Source organism: Anolis sagrei, chromosome 1 (assembly GCF_037176765.1).
Source record: "Anolis sagrei isolate rAnoSag1 chromosome 1, rAnoSag1.mat, whole genome shotgun sequence".
NCBI classification, from domain to species: Eukaryota; Metazoa; Chordata; class Lepidosauria; order Squamata; family Dactyloidae; genus Anolis; species Anolis sagrei.
Genome location: NC_090021.1, coordinates 61,137,112 through 61,160,285, shown reverse-complemented (window position 1 = coordinate 61,160,285; position 23,174 = coordinate 61,137,112). Strand labels below are relative to the sequence as shown.

The 23,174-nt window shown below is 38.1% G+C and overlaps 1 protein-coding gene across 1 annotated transcript; it reads right to left on the bottom strand.

The window, feature by feature from the left end:
* Positions 1 to 2,196: 2,196 nt before the first annotated feature.
* Positions 2,197 to 21,329, bottom strand: RAB4A (RAB4A, member RAS oncogene family). The gene is made up of 8 exons (XM_060753812.2): positions 21,094 to 21,329; positions 14,347 to 14,427; positions 12,063 to 12,177; positions 11,498 to 11,560; positions 9,517 to 9,671; positions 8,150 to 8,245; positions 7,180 to 7,334; positions 2,197 to 6,542 (listed from the first exon to the last, which is right to left on the bottom strand). Exons 1-7 carry the CDS (start codon positions 21,122 to 21,124, stop codon positions 7,219 to 7,221), a joined length of 657 nt encoding a protein of 218 aa, XP_060609795.1. The 5' UTR covers positions 21,125 to 21,329; the 3' UTR covers positions 2,197 to 6,542; positions 7,180 to 7,218.
* Positions 21,330 to 23,174: the final 1,845 nt, after the last annotated feature.

Here is a 23,174-nt window from a genome sequence, read left to right as displayed (position 1 = left end):
AACATTCTGTTAGAATACTTTTTTTTTCAACCATTCAGCGAGGTACAAGTTACAGATCCCTTTCTGTCAGTCACTGCCAACTATTAGTTTATACATAAAAGTGGAAATCACTACATTTTCTTAGTTTCATTTGTCACTTCAACTCCTGTTTATAGAAATTTTATTGGATTTTATTAAAATATATTTTTGTTCTTGCTGCACTAGATAAATTCTCTCAAGGGGAAACTTTGCCACTCACTACTTCTCACTTGATTCCAGGAGTGAATCTACCCTGCATAGTTGGATATTGTAATGGCCATACCTATTTGGATCCTGGAATTTAGAGGGACCTAACATTCCTTTCTAGAGATTGCTAGTCCACTTTGCTGGACTGCTAGCAGAGTATTGTAGCAAGGGTAATGTGCATTAGGAGGAACCATGAGATATCACACTTAAGGAACTAGGCCAGCAGTTAAAGTTATAAAAGCTTTATTCAAAAGAACTACATAACTGATAGGAAAGTATGGGTATTACATCTATACAGAACTCACCATAAGGAATATTATGCTAAGTAGAACAGTGGAAAATATTGTGATTTTTTCCCCTCACTTTATTTTTCCATTGAAAAGTCTGCTTTTAAAATTGTTTTGTCTGCACTATACACTTATAAATGTTCAATACCATTTTAAATTTTCCATTCTGTAGAATCCCAGGATAGAAATGGAATTTTCCATTTCTATCAAAGCTAATACTTTGATATATATATATATATATATTCAGAAAAGTGGTTTGATGACTGATGTTCTGTGCTATATTATATTTAGACATCAATTGAAAGCCCAGATCTAATTGCAACTAAAATATATATTGATTGCTTAGGCAGAAGCACTCAATTATCGGAAGCTATATCAAGGCCTGAGAACTTTCCTATAATAATGTACTGTACAAACAAGCAATGAAGTTACCTATATGTTCAGAACAGGAAAAAATAGTTTCCCATTTATTATGTAAGATGATGATTATTATTATGTAAAGAGACCGTATATGACCGTAGAGACACAGACAATAAAGTCAGTGGCATAAGCTTTCATAGCAGTCGACTTAGATGTATAATTAAGTTAGAGGAAACCAAGATATGCTTATACGAGCATTTAAAGTGATTATTAAATGATCTGTCAGTGTTTCAACAAAACTTCGTTTCCGAGTTAACATGCATCAATGCCAATAAAGATTGCAACCTTAAGGTAACATGGAAGAGATCTGAATTCAGAATTGGTAAACACCACACACCAAGCTAGCCCAAAGTAATCTACCTTGAATATATGCTGTTGTGCAATTCAGCAAACCAGATTCTAACAGCAGATTTACATTAATGCTGATTTTTCTTCTGTTTTCATAAAGGAGACTTTCAACACAGTGGAAGGAAGGAGTTAGGCTAGAGATTGCAGATTAAAAACTAGTTGATGAGGAATGCTTCTTTCTTAAAAAGGCAGATCAAAGCAAATAATATTGCCCTAAGACTTTATTACCTATGATTAAAACACAGTCCACATGAGTCATATTTTCACAACTCAAAATGATTTTTACCTTGAAGTGACCATATCAAAGAAGTCTTAGAAAACTTTTGCTTTTCTTTGCCAAAGTGTGCTGCAGCAAAAAGCACTCATTAACCATCCTTTTTCTTATAGAAACAAGATAATTTTTTTTACAAAAAAAGATTTTATCTTCATATTAAGAGACAATGTATTCTAAACAGATTAATCAGTAAGACAATGAAAACCTACTACAATTCAGAAATAACCTAAATGAGACTATAGCTTTTGTAAAACATTCTCTACCAGGAAAGCCTTTAATATCCTCAAAGTTAAAGGCTTAAATTGCAGCATACACACACTCAGAAGTCATGTGCTTATCTTTATTACAGTCAAAGTGCCAAATTACTTTAATTCAGCAATGTACAATTTGAGTTTATGGATTTACTATGTGTGACAAACAGTTTCTTCTGTTTTAGGTTCAAAGGGGCTGTCTTACACAGAAATGTGGTTTAAAAGACTGACAGCTTAGCTTTCATTCAGAAAATATGAATGTATGTGTTGCATAGAGAAGATGCTATTTCTGAAAGGGTCACTGCAGGAAAAGACAGATTAATCAGTAAATAAGCCACTATCCAAACGCTCCACAGGTTTGCTGTATGGCTGAAAAGAAACGTACATATAGTAAATTTGCAGAAAACCTTTTATTTCATTACTTTCAATAACATTCCTCAGGTGACATTAAGCAGCATAATAAAAACTTTACAGTAAAGAAACCATGCATTTTGAATGTGTTAATGAATTCGAATATTATATAAATACACTTTTATTTTTAGAAATAGTTAAACTCTAAAAACAAATACATACTGTCTTGTGACTCAATAATTCTGCTTCAAGCTTCGGGTATTGAACAAAGACAGCAGTCTAGCACATTTGAGTCACACCCAAACTGACAGTGCATGTAGCAACAGTTTGCTGGATTGCAGCTGCCATTTTACAGCCCTGAGGATGGAATTATATCCTGCAAGGGAAGCATAGGGATCCCAATCCCATGTTTCCCCTACAAAAATGAAATGGAGGCATTTGCAGGAAATGTTACATTTCTGGCTTTCCTCAACTAGCTCCCAAGCCAAGCTCTATGAAGTCTATTTTAGGGGAAACAAATGGGACAGGCACAAACAATTCTCATACCAAAATTTCCCATGCATGTTCTTCCCATCCTTGCATTTACATGAGCTTGCAGAGAACATGTAAGAATTGTGTGTAGATGTAACAAGCAAGGTTTCCTGTCCTTATACTACAAGATCTACAGTTCTCCAAATGTTTTGGTTTTTAACTATCAAAAGCCCCAATACACATAGCCAATACTTGGGGATTCTGGGAGATGTGAGTCCAAACCCCCCCCCCCCCCCAAAGATTGGAGAGCCAAAGGTTGAAATACATACATGTATACAGAAGGATTAATGCCTCGGTGATCAGGATGGCATTCCATTCAGATACACCGTATACGACTGAAGTCTTAGATGGCTGTTTCCTAAAATTGTGTATGTAAGTGGCTGTCTTTTTTCCAGGGGTATACACTGATGATGAGGAAAGCCAGTCAAATCTGTTGGTTCCTAAGAGTCAGTTTCTCGAATGCCTCCTCTACTGTGCAGGGTTCATATTCACAGCATTCTTTCTCCTGCTGCCACTATCTAGTGCAGTGGTTCTCAACCTGGGGTCCCCAGATGTTTTTGGCCTACAACTCCCAGAAATCCTAACAGCTGGTAAACTAGCTGGGATTTCTGGGAGTTGTAGGCCAAAAACATCTGGGGACCCCAGGTTGAGAACCACTGATCTAGTGTAATACACCAAAAGTATTCTGGCAATTGCATGTCATTTTTGGAAAAAATCATAATTTTTAAAATGTCTTTTAATACCAGTTAAAATGTTTTTTGGGTAAAAATTAGGAAACAGCCATTTCTTAATTGTGAGGGAGGAAGACTAATAAGAGCTACTTTTGCACTAAAATAAAGGAGGGAAAAAACAGAGGAAACAGGATTCTCTCAGAAGTAATGCACAGAACCAAAATCTATCTACATAAGCATTAAGGCAAGATGTCCTGAGTTCTCCAGCCCAACAGAGTACTAGAAAAAGAAAAGCAGGCTAGCTTCTGTGTAGTAGCATTTGAAATCTATGTTGATCTGTTCTGCTTTCACTACCCTCATTTACTTAGTAGAATTGCATGGCACTTTAGCTTCTCAGTACGCACTATGTTTTAAGACTAAGAGAGAACATACTCTTTGCTCTATGTCACCTCACATAGGAAGTACTATTGTAACAGAAGGTGAGAAGAATGTGTTACAGAACAAAAGTAAAAGTAACAGCATGTTCTAGGACAACTGCAATGTAGTACCCTTGATAATACTAAGCTACTAATTTCTTCTAAATTAAGAGTACATGACAACACCCTTTAAATTTCCTTCAATTAAAAGACAGTTATGTGAAATAACTATTAAAAACTGAGGGATGGGAGGAGTAGAGTCAATGAAGCTTTCCACTTATACTGAGAATGCTAGCTAGAGCCAAATCTTAGATGGATGCCTACCCTCCAAGCGTCTTTGGAATTGTTTTTGATATGAGTAGATGTAGGAATAGAAAGGACATTATAAAAATGTCACACATAGAATATTCCCTGAAATTAATTCCTATTTATCACAAAATATCTATGCTGTATACCTTATACATCCATGCAGTGTACCAAATAACACCAATACAGAGACTGCATGCTAGCCACTTTGATTTCATTGTTTTCCTTTAAATTGGAATCTCCAATCCCGTACGCATCAATTACAACACTATAGTGCATTCCATATTAATTTTGCAATGAATTTTCCATTTACAACGAAGGTTTTCATTGATCTCAGACCACTCAAATGTACATTTTCCGTTCTAACGAACAACCTGTTTGCAGCTTATTCAATCAGTTCATTCCAATCATGTCAATGTTAAACTTTCAACACTGTGAAAGATAAAAATGACTTCTCTCTTAACGTGTAATTGCTGAAATACAACAAGAAAACATTTTGAAGAATGTCCTGCTCCTTTATAAAAGATCAGGTAACCACGAGTCTCTTTGCTCTAGGTGCCTCTGCCAGTGAAAATTAAGTTGTTTGGGCCTACTGTAATTCTGTCTCAACTACAGATCTCCTATAAGACTGGTGCAACTTTTGTCTTGAAAGCTGCCAAATTCCACTCTTAGCATCTGGTTGGCTTTTGTTATTCGACTTAATTTGGCATATGACTGCTAGAACTTTTACTGAAATTCTGTTCTCTGTAGTAAATTTGGTTATTTTGTCTGCATTTTCAGACTTTTGTGACTTCAAATTAATTGATCGCTAATCAACTGTCATTAATGACATGATTGGTTGAGAAATAGCACTCTTTGAGAAATAATGACCAACTCATTTGTTGCCTTTTCTGTATATCTTCCTTTTTAATTCGAAAGGGAAGGAAACAACCTTAGAAATAGAGATGAACAATAATTTTGTTCAGAAAAACAAATTATAATCAAATTCACGGTTTCCATTTTGGATAGTTATATACTTAGTGATGGCTAAATTTATCCTAGCTAGGAATGATCTTCTCTACTTTAGGCCTAGGCTGATGAAATTCTTAGTTGACAGTCATATAAAATTTCATACTCCTTCCAAATAGAACCAGCCAAAAACCTGTACCAATACAGCAATTTAAATATACAAGATGTTTTCAACCAAGATCAATGTGCCAAAGCAGCACCTCAGGAATCATAAATAACCACTTCCAGCTCCGAGGTTCCATGTTTACCTATATTATGACCATCAGTTGACTCACACTACAAATGGTCACCTTCAGATTTTTTTAATATGACAGAAATAAATGTAAGTGATCATTTTATTGCACACATATAACTACTTTACCAAAAACAGGACTTCATATTTACAGGTGGATCTATATGATTCATAGTTTCCTTATTAGATATCTTGGAAGCAGAGGGTGGCTTTTCTTTCACAGTGGCATGGAAAGAGTGTGCAGGTTTGAGTCCATTTTCTAGACAATACCTATCATTTAAAGAATAGTATTTCTAGATTACAGAGTACGGAAAGTTGAGCACATTTTGTAAACTCATTAGATTTAGAAACTGTCCTCTTCAATGCATGTGAGCTTGTTTTCATAAGTTGCTTCTTTTTTCAGAGGAGTATATAACCTGAAAGAAGTCTTATATATAGAAGTTTTAATTTAAAAAAAATCATAATAGTGATTGACAACATCAAATACAGCTACAGAACAGCCAAACAAGAATGCATTATCTTCCACCCAAAGCGCACTGTCTGAGATACAATCTAGAGAATAAGAATTTCCCAAGGCAATATCCGACAGCAGTAAGTTCTCAGAGTTCACAAGTGTATTTTGTAGCCTATACTTGACAAAATGATTGAAATATGTTAAAGGACAGCTATGTTTCAATTTAAAAAAACCTATCTTCTCAAGATAAACTTGGTCTAACCATTTTCAAAAAATAAATCATGTAAGCGCCTTGTAAAATGTGGCAAATAAAACACTGACAATCAATGCCAGTAGCTTTCAATGTCAACTCATAAATAGAAGCCATTGTACAAAAAGACCAAAAACATGATAGTGCCTATCAAAGTTAAAATTTTAGTTTTTTAAAAAAAACAAAAACAAACAACTGTTAGTGCAATATTATGTCAGTATATCATGCTTTGGAAATTTAATGGTGACATTTTATATACACAGAATACAGAAATAACAAAAACATGTAACAGAAAACATTTACATACAGGCATTTCAGTATTGTCCACTGAATTATCAGATTTTCTTTTCGGCAGTCTTGTTATATCAAGTGCACATTTCTGGAAACCATTCCACAGTACTTTTTCTTTTTTAAAAATACCATACGTAGTCTCCTTGGTTGAATCAAAAAGAAGTTCTAAAATTGCAGAGCCTTGAAGCCATGGCAGTTGTTTAATGAAACCTCATTTGCAAAGACAGCTGGGGAAAAAATAATAATATGGCTCATTAAGAAATCCTTTGCTTGTGTACAGGCAGCCCCAGAGTTACAAACATCTGACTCCTAGTTACAAACGGGGCTGAAACAATGGGAAGTGAGAGGAAATCTACCACAAGGAAGGGAAGAATTATCACGGGAAATAAGCTTAACTTAAGCTTTCTCACCAATCCTTCTTTTTCACAAGCTAGATTTTTCAAAATTCAAAAGTGACAGGAACAGAGTGAGGTGAAATCTTCTTAACAGGACTATAACAAAAGAAACTTTACAGGGTGTTTACCCTTCCCTATGCTTTCCAAAACTTTAAAATAGGAAAGATATTTTATTGTGTGGAGTTATGCTTAAAAATGTACCTGTTCCAATTTACATACAAATCCAACGTAAGAACAAACCTACAGAACATATCTTGTTTGTAACCCAGTGACTGCCTGTATTTTGTAATATTCCCTTCTGAATTCAACAGAACTTATTTCTGAGAGGTTAAAAAAAAGAGGAAAGTAGATCTGGCTGTTTGTTAGTCAAGTAGTGAATGGGGGAATCTGTGGATGCAGTCAGTGGGTATGAAATTCTTTCTTGGGGGGCGGGTAACAGAAAAAGGAACTACAAATTTCTATTTCTCACCCTTTTTCTTAAGGCGAATGCTTCATTTGTTCTCTGCTTCTAACAACCACATTCTTGAACACTCTGGGCTTGTGCTCTTCGTGGAGATCTCAGCTGTCTCAAGGCAGCATCTCCATACTGAATACCTGAGCCCATCCTTTCTGGATCCAGTTCTCCTACAAAAACAGAAAATGTACTGTTACATAAATGATCCGTATCATCTAAAACATACAACTTTAATTAAACTGACTGTATCATTGTATTTAAGTATTGTTGGGGAACCTGGATAGAACTTACTGTGACATACTTTCTCACTCAGCTGAAACATATATGAAGCAGAAATAAAGAGTAATAATGCAAGCCAAAGGCTAAAGACATCTGTGTTACTGCCTATATCTTCCAATTTTACTCAAGTTTAGAATATTATGTTAAAGAGTCCTTTAAAAGATGCCTAATGTTAGTATTTCTATAATACTAAAAAGGAGCAGTTGGCAGACCCACAAAGGATGCTAAACACACACACTGTAGTATATACTTAAGTGTCATGTAACAGTATGCAATTGCCTACCTTTTAGCATTATTTGAAATGTAGCATACAAAGATTTTAAGAATTATTTTTTTCTGATTGTCTTTTCTCTGAGACTTTCTTGTCTCTTTTATGCAAAGCTTTACATTGTTCCATTGTATCTTCTACATCTACAATGAAAAACCAATGTAATAGGGAAACATCCTGATAACAGCTAATTAAATAAAATGTTACTAAATCGCTCTACTTATATGTTTTAGTGGATTCCTTTGTGTTTGGATGAACTTATTTTATTATATTTGATAAGACACTCTTAGGTGAAATTGATAATTTGATGCAATTTTATGGCAATGGGGAAAAACACATTTAGTCTAGGACTGCTTCATCATTCCACATATTCTACTGTATCTGGTATTATTATTAGCTTAACTCAAGTTACTCAAGCGTGCAATTGTGATTAAGTACCTGACTCAATTTTATTAAGTATTTTTCTTGCACACTGTACAAAGGCCTCTTCAACATTTTCCCCTGTCAATGCACTTGTTTCCAAGAACATCAGCTCTGCAATAGACAGAAAAGACAAAGGAGGCAGATCATCATTATTCAAAATGACAGCAGGAGAATGATCAAGGTACAGCTAATGTAGCAGTGCTTCTGAAGCCAAGCAACTCTGATCTTCTCTATTTTACTTAATGGGAACTGCTTGCAAACTATATAGCAACTTCTTGGCAATACCATTAACATATAAGCAATAATACACACTACTCACACAAGATAACCAACTTATTTTTTCCATATGTCCATTCCACGACAGACCTCAAAGGACCAGGACACTTTTTCAGGGGACTGATGTAGACAGCAGGGTTCAGTACCCAAGTAGTCTTTGCTTGTGAATTTTTTTTACTGAAGCCAATACGTTTTACATTTTTTTAAAAAATAGACCTTCTAATGAATACCAATAAAATATATGGATAGATTTTTTTGGGAAATAATTTAATAATCTTAGGGAGTTGACAGTTTAATAAAAGAACAAACAAACCACTCTTAAAAACAACAATTGGAATGTAACACATAAATCAACCAAACAAATGCAAGGAATATCCCTTTTTGTATCTAATTCACTTGTCTGAATGGTACTTGTTAGTAGAAAAGGAAGAACACGGGTAAAATTAAACAAAACAGAAAAACAACTGTAACCAGAAAAAAGTCAGAAAAAGCTTTCCAAGATAGAGCATAGAAGTCTCTATGAAAGAGATGACCATAATATATATAGATATAGATATAGACTGACTGATTGACTGACTCTGCCCTTGAGCTGATTTGGTTTTGCAGAGTCATCTTGTAATAATATCTGATGTCTGCAGTTTCCAAACCACTTGTTTGTTTTTTTTTAAAAGTGGCACCGAAGAATCTGAGAACAGGCAGAATTAAGAAAACTTTGCTGAAAGATTTCTTAAGCTTCCTTCTCAATCCTCTATAACATACTGAATATTTTTACAGATGATAATTCAGTCCACCCCTTTATTTAATCAAATATGCAACCCACAGCTTAGGATAGGTATTGGTAATATAGTCTATACATTGCAACTAGCTCAGGGAGAATTTCCATGATGGTTCAAGCTGCATTATCTGCCCAATACATTTCCAGGAATCCCTATAATTCATGCCTAGAGGGAGAAGGGAAGGGGAGAAAGAACTGGGAAAAAGCCGATGGATAATGAGACCAATAGGGTCCCATCTGGAATGTGGTTACCAGTCATCTGGAGGGTACAACATTCAGGAAGCCCAACTAAAGGCAAACCTAAAGATAAGATAGCATGAAAAATACTCACCATTTTCTTGAGCAAACCTAGATGCTTCCAAGAAAGTGACTTCCCGATCTCCATCAAGATCTTTTTTATTCCCACACAGTATTATTACAATATTTTGACTTGCCAGCATTCTTGCATCAGTCAGCCAATTAGTAAGAGCATTGTAGGTTTCTCGACTGAATTACAAAAAATGTATTGTTACATTAATGACATCTTGCCTCCAAACAGAGATATACATTATACTAGTTCTGTGACTATAGCTAACAGCATGAAATTCTGCAATATAAATTCAAGCACAGTTCGACAGATCAACACAACTATAGAAAAACATGTTGTGCTTTCTTCTGCCAGTAAGTAAAACCTAAAAAAGAGCTAATGCACAATTAGGGAAATTGGCTGAGGAGGCATAACAGTTTTGTAGACGACAATGAGACAATACAATTAGCACTCCATATACACCAATTCTGTATCCTTGGATGCAACCATTCACAACTTGAAAAATCTTTTAATGTACATATACATTTTAATAAGGCACACTTTTTTACTATGCCACTGTATATAATGGGACTTGAGCATCGATAGATTTTGGCACCCATGGAAGGTCCCCAAATTCTAGCCACTGTACCTGAGCTATCTAGTACTAGTTTAACATTTGGACTTGGTTTAGTGCACTTGCTAAAGGTAAGTTCAAGAAAAACCACCTCCTGAGACAAGGGAGCAAATTATTCAGGAAATTATGTTGGTATTTATTTGCAGATTAAAATTTTATTTAAGGTGCATTGAGGATCTCCTTTCAAGATCAGTTATGGATGGAAAGAGGAGGAGCTTGTTCTGAAACATAGATTCCATGACCACTTTTCTAATGAAACTGACATCTAAGAGCACAGGAAGCTTCTGGGAAGAAATCACTGGTGATCCAACATATTGACAATGATGAATTTTCAGAAGCAAGTGATGCATGGTTCCAAGGCAATCTTCATCCTCTTTATAAGTACAAAATTCATTATCTTTACTGGTGAAAATATCACAGTTTCGGTATTTTTTATATCCAGATATGATTGAGAAAACTCTAGAATCATGAACTATTTTGTTTATGTGTACCAATTGTATTTGTTGTTAACATGAAATATAAGCTTGGAAATAAAGAAAATATGATTTATACATCATCTAGGACAGCAATGGTAAACTTTTTAGAAACCAAGTGTCCACCATTGGGGGGGGGGGGGGGGGCTGGGGTCAGGGCTTGAGCAGGCAAGCAAGCCAGGGGGGCGGGAAAATGAAGGGTAAGCAGAATGTCTTTGGAATACTTATTCCCCATAATTACTTCCAGGAAGTCTGGGGAATTTTCCATGAGATTTGCTGGTGGTTCCCGTTTGCAGCTCTAAGTAGATTTGCAGGCTAAAGTTTAGGTTTCCAGCATAGCTCTCCTATGATGCATCTTTACTGCAGAATTACTGCAGTTTGAAGCCACTTTTAATTGCCATGGCTCAGTACTATGTATTCCTGGGAGTTGTAGTTAAGTGAGCAACCAACATTCTTTTATTCTACAGCACAGCTTCACCCAAGGAAGCTGAGGCATGATAAACAGTAGAGGCTCCTTGAGGGAAAGGTTTCCTGTTTCTCTGGTTTTCCTTTCAATTGCTGGAAGATTTGGTGTCCTACTATTTCAGCTTTTAAAGAAAGAATTCTAAGCAGACATAATTGTAACATACACTTTTTTGGCCAAATAACAAAGCATGCACTTTTTGTCCCTGCACATTATTCACCAGCAAATATTTTGGGGTTTTAGGGTTTTGAAAACTGGGGTGCACATTAGATTCGATGGTGCACTGGACTTGAGAAAATATGGTAGGTTTGTTATGTTAACTCAGAGAGGAGGGAAAAGGCTATAAAGGCTGAATCTGGCCTCTCAGTAGTTGCAAAAGATAACATGTCCACCCTCAGGAAGAACAGAAGACATATCTCCATACTTGAGAATACAATGCTGTCAATATCGTTTTACCTGGTAATATCATAAACAAGCAAGGCACCTGCAGCACCTCTGTAATAGCTTCGTGTTACAGACCTACAAATCAAAGTTGACATCACTGAAATATGGCAGAAAGTTGAGTACTACACCAGGATAAAATTACAAACACCAAATTTACTGTGCTGATTTGATAAGACTACATAACACAATGAGGCCAAAATTGAGTAGCTATAAAGTTTAAAGAAATAATTGTAAACTAATTTCTTCCAACTAGGTTTGCAACACACTTGGATGTCACACAATAACTAGAAGCAGTTATTATGGGAAATGCCCTTCATATAGGATATTTTAAATCCATTTTAAAGCTTAAGGCTTTTTCAATATGGCTTACAGACTCTTCCCACAAATCACACCAAACTCCGATGTGTGCTGCTTTATTTAACATCAAAAATCATCCAGGCGTCCCCTGGGCAACGTCCTTGCAGACGGTCAATTCTCTCACAACAAGAGCGGTTGCTCCTGACACGACCAAAATTTAACCCAATGTATCCAGACAAACCACCACATGCTGTTAAATGTAAATCAAATAAAACTATACCTGAAACGTTCTTGTCCAGCTGTATCCCATATCTGTAGTTTTACGTATTTGCCCCCTACATTTATGATTTTTGAGCCAAACTCAACTCCTATGGTATGATTTGAGTCGTCCTTAACTAGAATAAAAAGTCCAGGATTAAATATTCAAATATAACTAAAACACACAGAATACTTCTGTATATTAGAAGTACAAATACATTCAGTATTCAGTATTCATATTGTTATTAGAGTCAAAAAGTGAATTTGTTTGCTCACTTCAGGTAACATAAATTTAAACGTACTGGAACACATCAAATACATAAGTATAATTCGGTATATCTTCTAAACTGTCAACATATGTAAATGGAACTCATTATACATTTTCAACCCATTACATACCTTGCCGTATTTCTGACCAATTTTGCAATAAGGATTATGCACAAGTACTATGTCATGTATTAATATTGTGACAGCAGTATATTCCCCTTTTCTGCCATCCACATCCTCTTGGCTCAACACATGCTATATCCATGTTTAAACTCCCAGTTAACCTGTTTGTATTACAATTAGAACCAAACATTGCTATTTTATTAAGAAACTGATGAAGTGTGTAGATCTGTAGTTATCAGTACAAACACAAAACAATCTATGCGTAATGTCAAAGTGTATTATCAAGAAAACATAAAATATTCTATTTACCAAAATCCCCAGTACAAAGCTCAATTCAGTGGTACACAGAAATCAAAAGGAGCAACCGCTCTCAAACATAACAGTTCTGGGTTTGGATAGGGATTCCACTGTGTATAGGCTTCAGGGATATATTCAATGCAAAAAGTCATATAAACAAAGTCAGTATAGAGTCATGAGGCTATATGTAAGCTGAAGACAATTGAATTGGATGAATGTTTGTATTGTGTAAAGTGTGAATATAGGAGGGACTCCATAGATAAACATTTAATTCTAGATTTATGTTCAGAAATTCTAATTCTCAGAGGTCTTGTTGTTTTTCCAATATACCATAAACCACAGTCACATGTTAGAAGGTAGATAACATGTGACTGTGGTTTATGGTATATTGGAAAAACAACAAGACCTCTGAGAATTAGAATTTCTGAACATAAATCTAGAATTAAATGTTTATCTATGGAGTCCCTCCTATATTCACACTTTACACAATACAAACATTCATCCAATTCTCTCAAATTTTGTGCTCTGGAATGCATCACACCAAAACCCCATATGAATTTGGAAGAACTATTATCCCAAAGGGAAATGTTCTGGATCTTTAAGTTGAAAACCCTTTCCCCTCAAGGACTTAACGAGTCACTTAATTCTAGCTGTTTCCTTTAAGTTTCTGATTACTCTTTATAAACCTGTGAATGACCCTTCAGAACTACTCGCAGTGTGAATTTACTCCTAGCAGAGTCACTTTTTGTATTAGCTACTTGGCATGATGTGAGTATATGTTATATGTTTGATGTATCCATTATTTTCACTGCTGTAATTGTGCTGGAAAATACTTGTTACTCTATGTGATGTTATGTTTTGTTATAGATAAGAGTCTAGAGTTGCTGAATTTATCAACTCCTGAGGAAGGGGATTGCTTTCCCCGAAACAGGGTACAAAAATACCCGGGCACCCCTGTTGAATGCCATTGGGACTTTTCTTTGAAGACTTAATTTGAGAAGCAGTGCTCCATTTTTCACTGGACTTGAGTTGGATCTTTTCCATGAAGATTGTTTTGAGAGTGACGCTTCATATCCATTATTGTCTTCAGCTTACATATAGCCTCATGACTCTATACTGACTTTGTTTATATGACTTTTTGCATTGAATATATCCCTGAAGCCTATACACAGTGGAATCCCTATCCAAACCCAGAACTGTTATGTTTGAGAGCGGTTGCTCCTTTTGATTTCTGTGTACCACTGAATTGAGCTTTGTACTGGGGATTTTGGTAAATAGAATATTTTATGTTTTCTTGATAATACACTTTGACATTACGCATAGATTGTTTTGTGTTTGTACTGATATCTTACAAGTACTCTGGGATATTGTGTAGTAGATCTGTAGTTACTCTAATGTATTACTACTCTGATCGTATGTACAGACTGACAAATCCATGCTTGAACGTGATGATTAAACATTTAAAGGGCCTCAGAACATGAATTCTTATTCATTTGCAAATTATTTAAGAGAAAATTTAGGTTATACAGAGTCAAAACTGCTGCTAGCCATGGTTTTTGTTAAAGATCAGTTTGAACCATACTTCTCTTGAAGAAAAGTAGCTCTTAGATTGTACTTACATTTCTTTTCAATAAACTGATGAAGCAAACAAGATTTGCCTGTTCCAGCATTTCCAATTACCAAAAACTTAAACAGGAAATCTGAAAACAAGAACAAAAGTAGATAAACGTGTTTTTGTATATTCAACACATACATAAATAATAAATAAATCTTTATTTATACCCCGCCACTATCTCCCCAAGAGACTCGGAGCGGCTTACATGAGGCCATGCCTAACAACACATCAAAAACAACAAGGAGTAATAAAATAACAAGCAATAAACAAAATAAACAATACAATTAATATGACTCACAAGTAGAAAATAAACACAAGAATTTAAAAACCTATGGCTGGGCCAAATGTAATAGTTAAAACTTTAAAAATAAATGATGGACATGAACAGAGGATGTCTCTATTTGGAGGGTTTTAAATCAAAAGTAAAGAGCAACCCAACAGGTAATTAATGTGCTTCTCAGAGTATTTGCAGGGGATTGTTTCCTTTATCCAGGGAAGGCACACTGGAACAGCCACGTTTTCAGACTCCTCCTAAAGACTGCCAATGTGGGGGCTTGATGATATCCTTGGGGAGGGAGTTCCAGAGTCGAGGGGCAACCATGGAGAAGGACCTCTCCCTCGTCCCCACTAATCACACCTGTGAGGGAGGTGGGAGCGAGAGCAGGGCCTCCCCAGATGAACGTAGAGATCGTGTGGGTTTGTACACAGAAATGCGGTCACGCAAGTAGGCGTCTAATATAAAATGCAGCATTTAGAAATTTTAACTTCTTTAGCCCAATTTTTAGTATTTTAACAATCAAGTATTATAGAATCAGAGTTGGAAGAAACCTCATGGACCATCCAGTCCAACCCTCTGCCAAGAAGCATGAGTATACTAATAGTATTTGTACTATTTTAGGGCAGCAGCACACAAACTTTTTAGTTTGAAGATGTGTTCTTCACAAGACATTATTTTTAAAGGAAACAAAGGATCAAATAGGTTTTCTCCACAATACATACATATAAGATACAAGATCATTGTCATTCCAAGAAAAGTAAAAATAACACGGATTATCACATTTGGTGATTTTACTATTTTAGGTTTGCCAGGAATTAAACATAAAACATAGGGGGAAGTACCTTGTCAAAGAATAAAAATTCTTAATTCCAAAATCATTCCAGGAAGAGATATTTGTATAGTCTAACAGCATTCTAAAATTTCCTGAATTACAATTCCCATCATCCTTTACAAGATGCTTGGTAACTAGAAATGAAAGGAACTGCAGTCCAAAATCTAGAAGTTCACATTTTCTTCATTCCAAATGTATGGTCTGTGTCCATAGATGTCTGAGTGAAGCTTCCTGATCTGCAGACTTTACACCACCTATCCTTTCATGAATAGTTGACTACCTTATCACATAGGGGGCCTACTTTATATATACAGGATGGAACAAAAAGATCTCCCATATTCTGATGGGTAAAGAGGTAGGGTAGGTCTAATTCAGTAGGTTAGGTCCTGACATTTTCAGTACCCATCATTAATTGGACCAGTGAACATCAAAGCTTTGTTGTTCAAGCGTATTACAGGAACAACTGTCTGTGATAACGACACAGAGAGTGTTACATACATGCTTCGTGCTCGGTCAAAATGCATCTGTACCAGACTGGAAACTGATTTTGGTATGGATTTCTAATCTTCGAGCAAGTAGATCCACACTGAAACGAAAATCCCTGGCAGATCTAGAACGCCAGAAAACGTGGAAGCAGGACAAGCATCCACTAGTAATCACCAAGGCATGTCATGGTACTGGGGGGCTGTCTCTGAAGAGTGCTCAGAAATTTCAGCTGGTCCAAAGAACTGCAGCCTGATTGCTCACTGGGGCTGGCTACAGGAACAACCCTCGTTGCAGCAGCTCCACTGGCTGCCAGTTAGCTACCAGGTACAATTCAAACTGCTGGTTATGACCTTTAGAGCCATTGATGGTTCAGGTCCATGTTATTTGGCCAACTGCATCCCCTTTTATGAACCTGCCTGAGCCCTGAGATCTTCACGAGAGGTCCTTTTCTCATTTCCACCTGCATCCCAAGCTCAGTTGGTGAGAACGGATTTTAATTGATTTTTTACTGCTGTTTGTATTTAATTCTGTTTTAATTTTTGTATATTTGTATCTTTCAAATTATGTGCTAATGCTTTTATGTCAAGCCGCTTTGAGTCCCCTTTGGGGAGATAAAGTGGGGTATAAATAAATATAATAACAATAACAATAATAATAAATGTAAGGAATAGAAGAATAATGTGCTGTGGTAGATCTAACTGCACATAGAATTTGCTATTTGGTACCCTCGTCCCCCCACACCAGAGGTTGCAATCTTTTGGATATGACAATTTTTCACTCCATAAGTAGTAAAATCCTTCAATTCCAAAACTTCTCAATTTTAATAGCAATTTGTTTTTTGGTTACAAGAACTAGATGTACTAAAATTAATACAGAAGGCCAGACTGTGTTATAAAAATCTATTTTCCTTGAAGAATTACATACTGAACCTAAAATATTCCTAAGGATATAGCATGTCTATTCTGCTGCAGCCATATGACTGAGATACTATCCCCCTACCAAGGGAAGTACATATAGTTTACAAACCTGTCAATTATTCATGTCTGAAAGTTGCTGAAATAATGGACATGTTTGTAAACAAGACTATCTTATTTGAGTGCAGGGCAATTATATCAGTCTCCTTGCATATTCTGCCAACACAGAACTTTACAAAATAGAAAAATATCATGTGTTACAATGTGCCACAAATTCACATGAATTTTACAGTGGCTTCAAAGTAGTCCTTATGTTCAAAATCACTGTGGGAAAAGTGATTTATATATTTTACTGTTTGGATAGTGAAGCGAAAGGAATTCTTACGCCTGTTATTTCTTCAGCTGTTTAAATGATTCAACTTTGCTCCCAGCTTCTTTTTTACAGAAGAAAACAAACAAAAACAAAGCTTTGAAAGGCACTTCATTATAAGATGTATTCTCTTTCTTCCCTACCAACAAAGAACCCTTGAGCTGCAAGATTCTGTTGAGCTGTCTGGTTTCTCACCCTAGAGAAGCTAGTTGTTACTAGGAATAACTAAAAAAGGAAAACGCAGCTCAGACCACCAAACAGAACTATTATCACAGCCAGTCTGGAAACATTAGGAAACTTGTCTGGAAGACGGAACCTAGCAACACAGAGATGAATGTTATAAGATGCCTGTTGTAAAACTTTACTATAAAATGATGCTAGTAATGCAATAATTTAGCATTAACATTAATTCACTAAATAATGTTACTTCACTAGTGGGTTCTCCCTCCAAAAAACAGACGAAATAGAATTAATAAAAAAACAACTGTCTGTTGTCTACAATGGGGTTGCTGTCAGTTTTCTACAATGAGTATGAAATAGAGGGGATTATAAAATTAAACTATTTAAACAGTAATAAGGGGATCTCTATTCCTTTGACTGTACAGCATACAGGCACTTTTTTAGTTCTTCAGACCCAATTTATGCAAAACAGTTAACTTGGTTTAGAAATAATAAGTGGAAAGATTTTCTAAACCATTTAACAGATGCAAAGTATCATTGTTTTTAGCAAGAGATTCCTGAAAAAGTGAAAGTTGATAATGCTGTGTACCAAGAAGAAAATTAGAACTATTAACAATTTGGTAATGTAAATAGTTAGAAATATAAAGATACTGGGCACTTCCAGTAATATTAACCCTTTGAAGAAACACTACTTATACACATCCAACATTTTTCATTAAATATTATCTTTTTAAACTCTGAAACAAGCAGATAGTAACACTTGTTTCTCAAAATGCCCACACCTCCAAGCCCACAAAGAGGAAATTCCCATCTCAAGTATAGCTTCCCACAAAGAAGAGCCAGTTACCTTTTTAACAGCTGCAACCATTCGCCTCTACACTCTCTGACATTATGGATCACTTGCTAGTCTGATATAGATTGTAGTAGCAGCACTATCACTATACTATACATATGTGGTATAACATATGTGGTGCCTTGGACTGTAAGAAGATCAAACCAGTCCATACTCCAGGAAATAATGCCCAACTGCTCACTGGAGGGAAGAATATTAGAGGCAAAGATGAAGTACTCTGGCCACATAATGAAAAGTCAGGAAAGCTTGGGGAAGATGCTAAAGAAAATGGAAGGAAAAAGGAAGATCAAGGGCAAGATGGATGGATGTTATCCTTGTAGTGACTGGCTTGACCTTGAAGAAACTGGGGGTGGCAACGGCTGACAGGGAGCTGGGCTGGTCTACGAGGTCATGAAGAATCAGAAGTGACTGAATGAATAAACAACTACTAAGCTCCCTTCCCTCATATTTGTTTTGAAAGTATTCTTGAACCAGAAAACAAGGATGAGAAATACTGAGATTTATTATGGGTCTGGCCCACCATGTATGGATGATATAAAAACTTCTGAAATAATATGTATTATGCAGTCCTTTAAGGATCTACATAAACTAAAGGCACGTTGTCCTGTGAGATCTTCGAAGCTAAGTAGGGAAAGAGAAAGACCACATTACTGATAAGCTTGATTTAATGAAGGATGCCATAGGACCCAACTAATCTAAAAGCACTAGTCTATCTGATCTTGGAAGCTAAGCAGGATCAGCTTGGATAGTACTTGGATGGGAGACTGGCATCAAAACTCTGGCACTGTTATCTGTTATTTCAGAAAAAGGGACTGGCAAAACCACTTCTGAGCACTCCTTGCCCCAAAGAAAGCCCTATGAATTTGATGGGTTCACCGTAAGTTAGCAGGTGAACTGAATGTATACACAGATACACAAGCCCTTAAGGCAGGGGTCCTCAAACTAAGGCCAGGGGGCCAGATACGGCCCTCCAAGGTCATCTACCCGGCCCTCGCTCAGGGTCAACCTAAATCTGAAACGACTTGAAAGCACACAATAACAACAATAACAATACTATCTCATTAGGCAAAAGCAGGCCCACACTTCCCATTAAAGTACTAATAGGTTTATATTTGTTAAAATTGTTCTTAATTTTAATTATTGTATTGTTTTAAGTGAGGTTTTTTTTTTTTTGCACTACAAATAAGATATGTGCAGTGTGCATAGGAATTCATGTTGGGTTTTTTTTCAAATCATAATCCGGCCCTCCAATAGTGTGAGGAACTGTGACCTGGCCCTCTGTTAAAAAAGTTTGAGGACCCCTGCCTTAAGGGCTCTGTGCTTCACAGGAAAAGCAATTCTCATGTACTCCTTCTTCAAGCAACAACCCAATGCACATCACTCCTACTTGCTCTTTTCCCACTCCTGGTCCAGTAGGGGGAAAAAAGCAGCCCTTAAAAAAGAGCACAGAAATAAAGATATGGAAAAGAACAGGGAGCAATATGCAAGGTCCTCTTAGGAGGAAGCAATCTTGCACGACACATCATGCACCCTCTTTTTTGTTGAGAATGTGGATTTGCAGTAAAATAAAACAAAATCAACAAAAGTGCAATACTCTTATTGGCCAACCATAACACACAAAATACCTCATGCAGACTTTTAGTGGCTCCATTGGCAAGATTGTTTATAAAGTATTGAAAAGTGATGGTGTTTCAGGCATGGGCAAACTTCAGCCCTCCAGATGTTTTGGACTCCCAACTCCTACTGGTTGTTAGGAATTGTGTGAGTTGAAGTCCAAAACACCTGGAGGGCCAATGTTTTCCCATGCCTGGTATTGAATCATGGGCCTCATCACTGTCATGAAACTTCCAGATTACCTGCTTTGAACTGGATTATATAGTGGAGCCTTGGTGGAGCAATGGGTTAAACTGCGAGATGGGATGGGTTCCTGCCTGTCAGCTCCAGCTTCCCATGTGGGGACATGAGAGAAGCCTCCCACAGGATAATAACACATCCAGGCATCCTCTGGGCACCAGAAGTGACTTGTGGTTTCTCAGGTCGCTTCTGACATGATTTTAAAAAACTGGATTATATCAGTCTACACTGCCATATGATCCAGTTTTTTAAAATCATGTCAGAAGCGACCTGAGAAACCGCAAGTCGCTTCTGGTGCCCTGAGGATGCCTGGATGTGTTATTATCCTGTGGGAGGCTTCTCTCATGTCCCCACATGGGAAGCTGGAGCTGACAGGTGGGAACTCATAATCTGGATTACATAAAGAATCATTTAATTGGATGAGATCTCATGGATCATCCAGTCCAACCCCTTGCCAAGAAGTAGGAAAATTGCATTCAAAGCATTCCCGACAGATGGCCATCCAGCCTTTGCTTAAAAGCCTCAAAAGGAGGAGCCTCCACCACAGTGTTGATGGGCCCACGGGCCTGCATTTTGTACCAGATGATGTTCAGTTGGGTTGGAGCAGGCCTGGGCAAACGTGGGCCCTCCGGGTGTTTTGGACTTCAACTCCCACCATTCCTAACAGCCTCAGGCCCTCTCCTTTCCCCCCTCAGCCAACGAAGCCGTTTGGTGCGTTTTAGGTCACCATGAAGGGCCTCGCTCTGTTGTGGCTTTCATGCTGTTTTGCGTGAGGGCGAAAGATGTGTCATGGCCTTTGTAAGGTAAAGGTACCTATTCCCACCACAGGTCCAGGGATGTGGGAAAGGTTGGTCACTATTGGCGAAGAGAGAAAGGACTGGGCTCCTGGGCCACTGAGAGGGATAGACATTCATTCGCCAGCCCTGCTTCCCTCCCTCAGAAGAGGCCAAGGCCAGCCCCTCCTCTCCTCTCTCCCCTTCCCTACCGTAAGTCTCGGACATGGCTGTCTGCGACATCTTGGGCGCGAGGAGGAGGCCGCTGGGGTTCGCAGGGCCTTCGGGCGCCTCAGCCGCGGCCCCAGGGCACCCCGAGAAGCCTCCCGCTCCGAGCGCGAGGGGAGGGAGGGAGGGAGGGAGAGAGGGAGGGAGCTTGGCAAGGAGGAGCCCAAGAGCGCCTCCAGCAGCAGCGCGTGAAGGGGCCGCTCTACGCCTGCGCACGGAGCTCCTCGCGCTTGGCCCCGCCCCAGGCCTCCCTTGGTGCGCAGGCGCGCCGGGCCGCCAACGGCTCTTTCTCCCTCTCACCAAAACAAAACGCACGTGCGCGCCGGTTTTGAAACCCGAAGTGCGTTCCTCCTCCTGCCCCCGCCCCCCCTGCTGGAAAGGGGCGGGGCTGCGGGGAGGGAGTGGGCCCCGCACCACGTGACCGCTCGTGCCCCCGCTGCAGTGGAAGCAGAGTTGGAAGAAACCATAGAAGCTGCAAGTCGCGTCTAGTATGAGAGAATTGGCTGTCTGCAAGGATGTTGCCCAGGGGATGTACGGATGTTTAGATGATTTACCATCTTTGTGGGAGGCTTCTCTCATGTCCCCACATGGGGAGCTGGAGCTGACAGAGGGAGCTTATCCGTGCTCTTCCCTGAATTCAAACCTCCAACCTGTCGGTCTTCAGTCCTGCCAGCACAAGGGTTTAACCCATTGCACAACCCTAGCCATGTCAGTTAAAGTGGTGTGACGTTAGACTATAGATGCGTCTGAGGAGGCAAACGATTAGATGCCCTTGGGAAACTAGAAATCCCACATTATCATTGTAGTGGCTCAATGGGTTAAACCCTTGGGTTGGCAGGACTGATGACCAATAGGTCAGAGGTTCAAATCCAGGGAGAGCAGGTAGAGCTCCATCTGTCAGTTCCAGCTCCTCATGTGGGGACATGAGAGAAGCTTTTCACAAGGATGGTAAACATCAAACATCTGGGTGTCCCCTGGATAACGTCCTTGCAGATGGCCAATTCTCTCACACCAGAAGCGACTTGCAGTTTCTCAAATCATTCCTGACATTAAAAAAATACGTGAAGATGTCACAGGTTGTAGATCAAAATTATTGGGACATCTCCAAACATTGCGGAGCACCCAGCATAGCCAATATAGGAATGCTGAGGGCTGCGGTCCCAACTGCTTCTGAAGGCTGCACTGATTCTTTTAAAATGCAGCACATCCTCTTTTCGTCCTTTGTTTCCTGTATCTGTTCATCCTCTTTGTATTTTTATATTATTGATTGCCATGTCTTCTGCTTTCACCCTAAGCAACCACAGCACAGCTGGCAACAGAAGCAAGTCCTACACATATATTAATATTTACATAGACCTTTGTATGGAAATTGCTGCCAAAGGCAAGGACTACTTCAAGATATTTACAAATACTGAACACCTGGGGTGAAAATTGCAAATGGTTAGGAGTAATACCTAATATAGCACATTTTTTTACAATGTTATTCGCAGTTTAATTAAATATTTAATATTTTTGCCGTATTGATGTCAAGCCAAGACATCCCTCACCTCAGCAAAAGTCTTCATTTGGACCATGGCAGGAGATTCAAACATCACCAACTGAACCCCTGAGTCCCGATGGCTTGCTGGAGGAAGACTTGCAACAGCTGCCAGCTCCAGAGGATTCACTGCCTTCATACTCGAAAAACCCAGGCAATAGGCAATAAAGGATTGCTTATGTGTGTTTGTTGTAATATTTTGTGTTTTATAATTTCATAAAATACCTTTGGATCCATGAAGCCACCACCATGACATTGGTGACCTTTCACTGGCACGCCTTGACCTGGGATTCCCCTTGTGTCTCCCTGGTCTCCACCTCAACAAAGGACTCAAGCACCCATCATCTTCTGAATCAATCCATCTCTATTGATTCCAGACTTCACAAAGGATGACCGGACCCTGAATTGGGCTAACCTTTTGTGTGGCCATAAGGACTTGCGATCACCTGGCACCCTTCCTGAAATTTGGAAGGTTGCTGTAAGTTTTTTGGGCTATATGGCCATGTTCCAGAAGCATTCTCTCCTGAT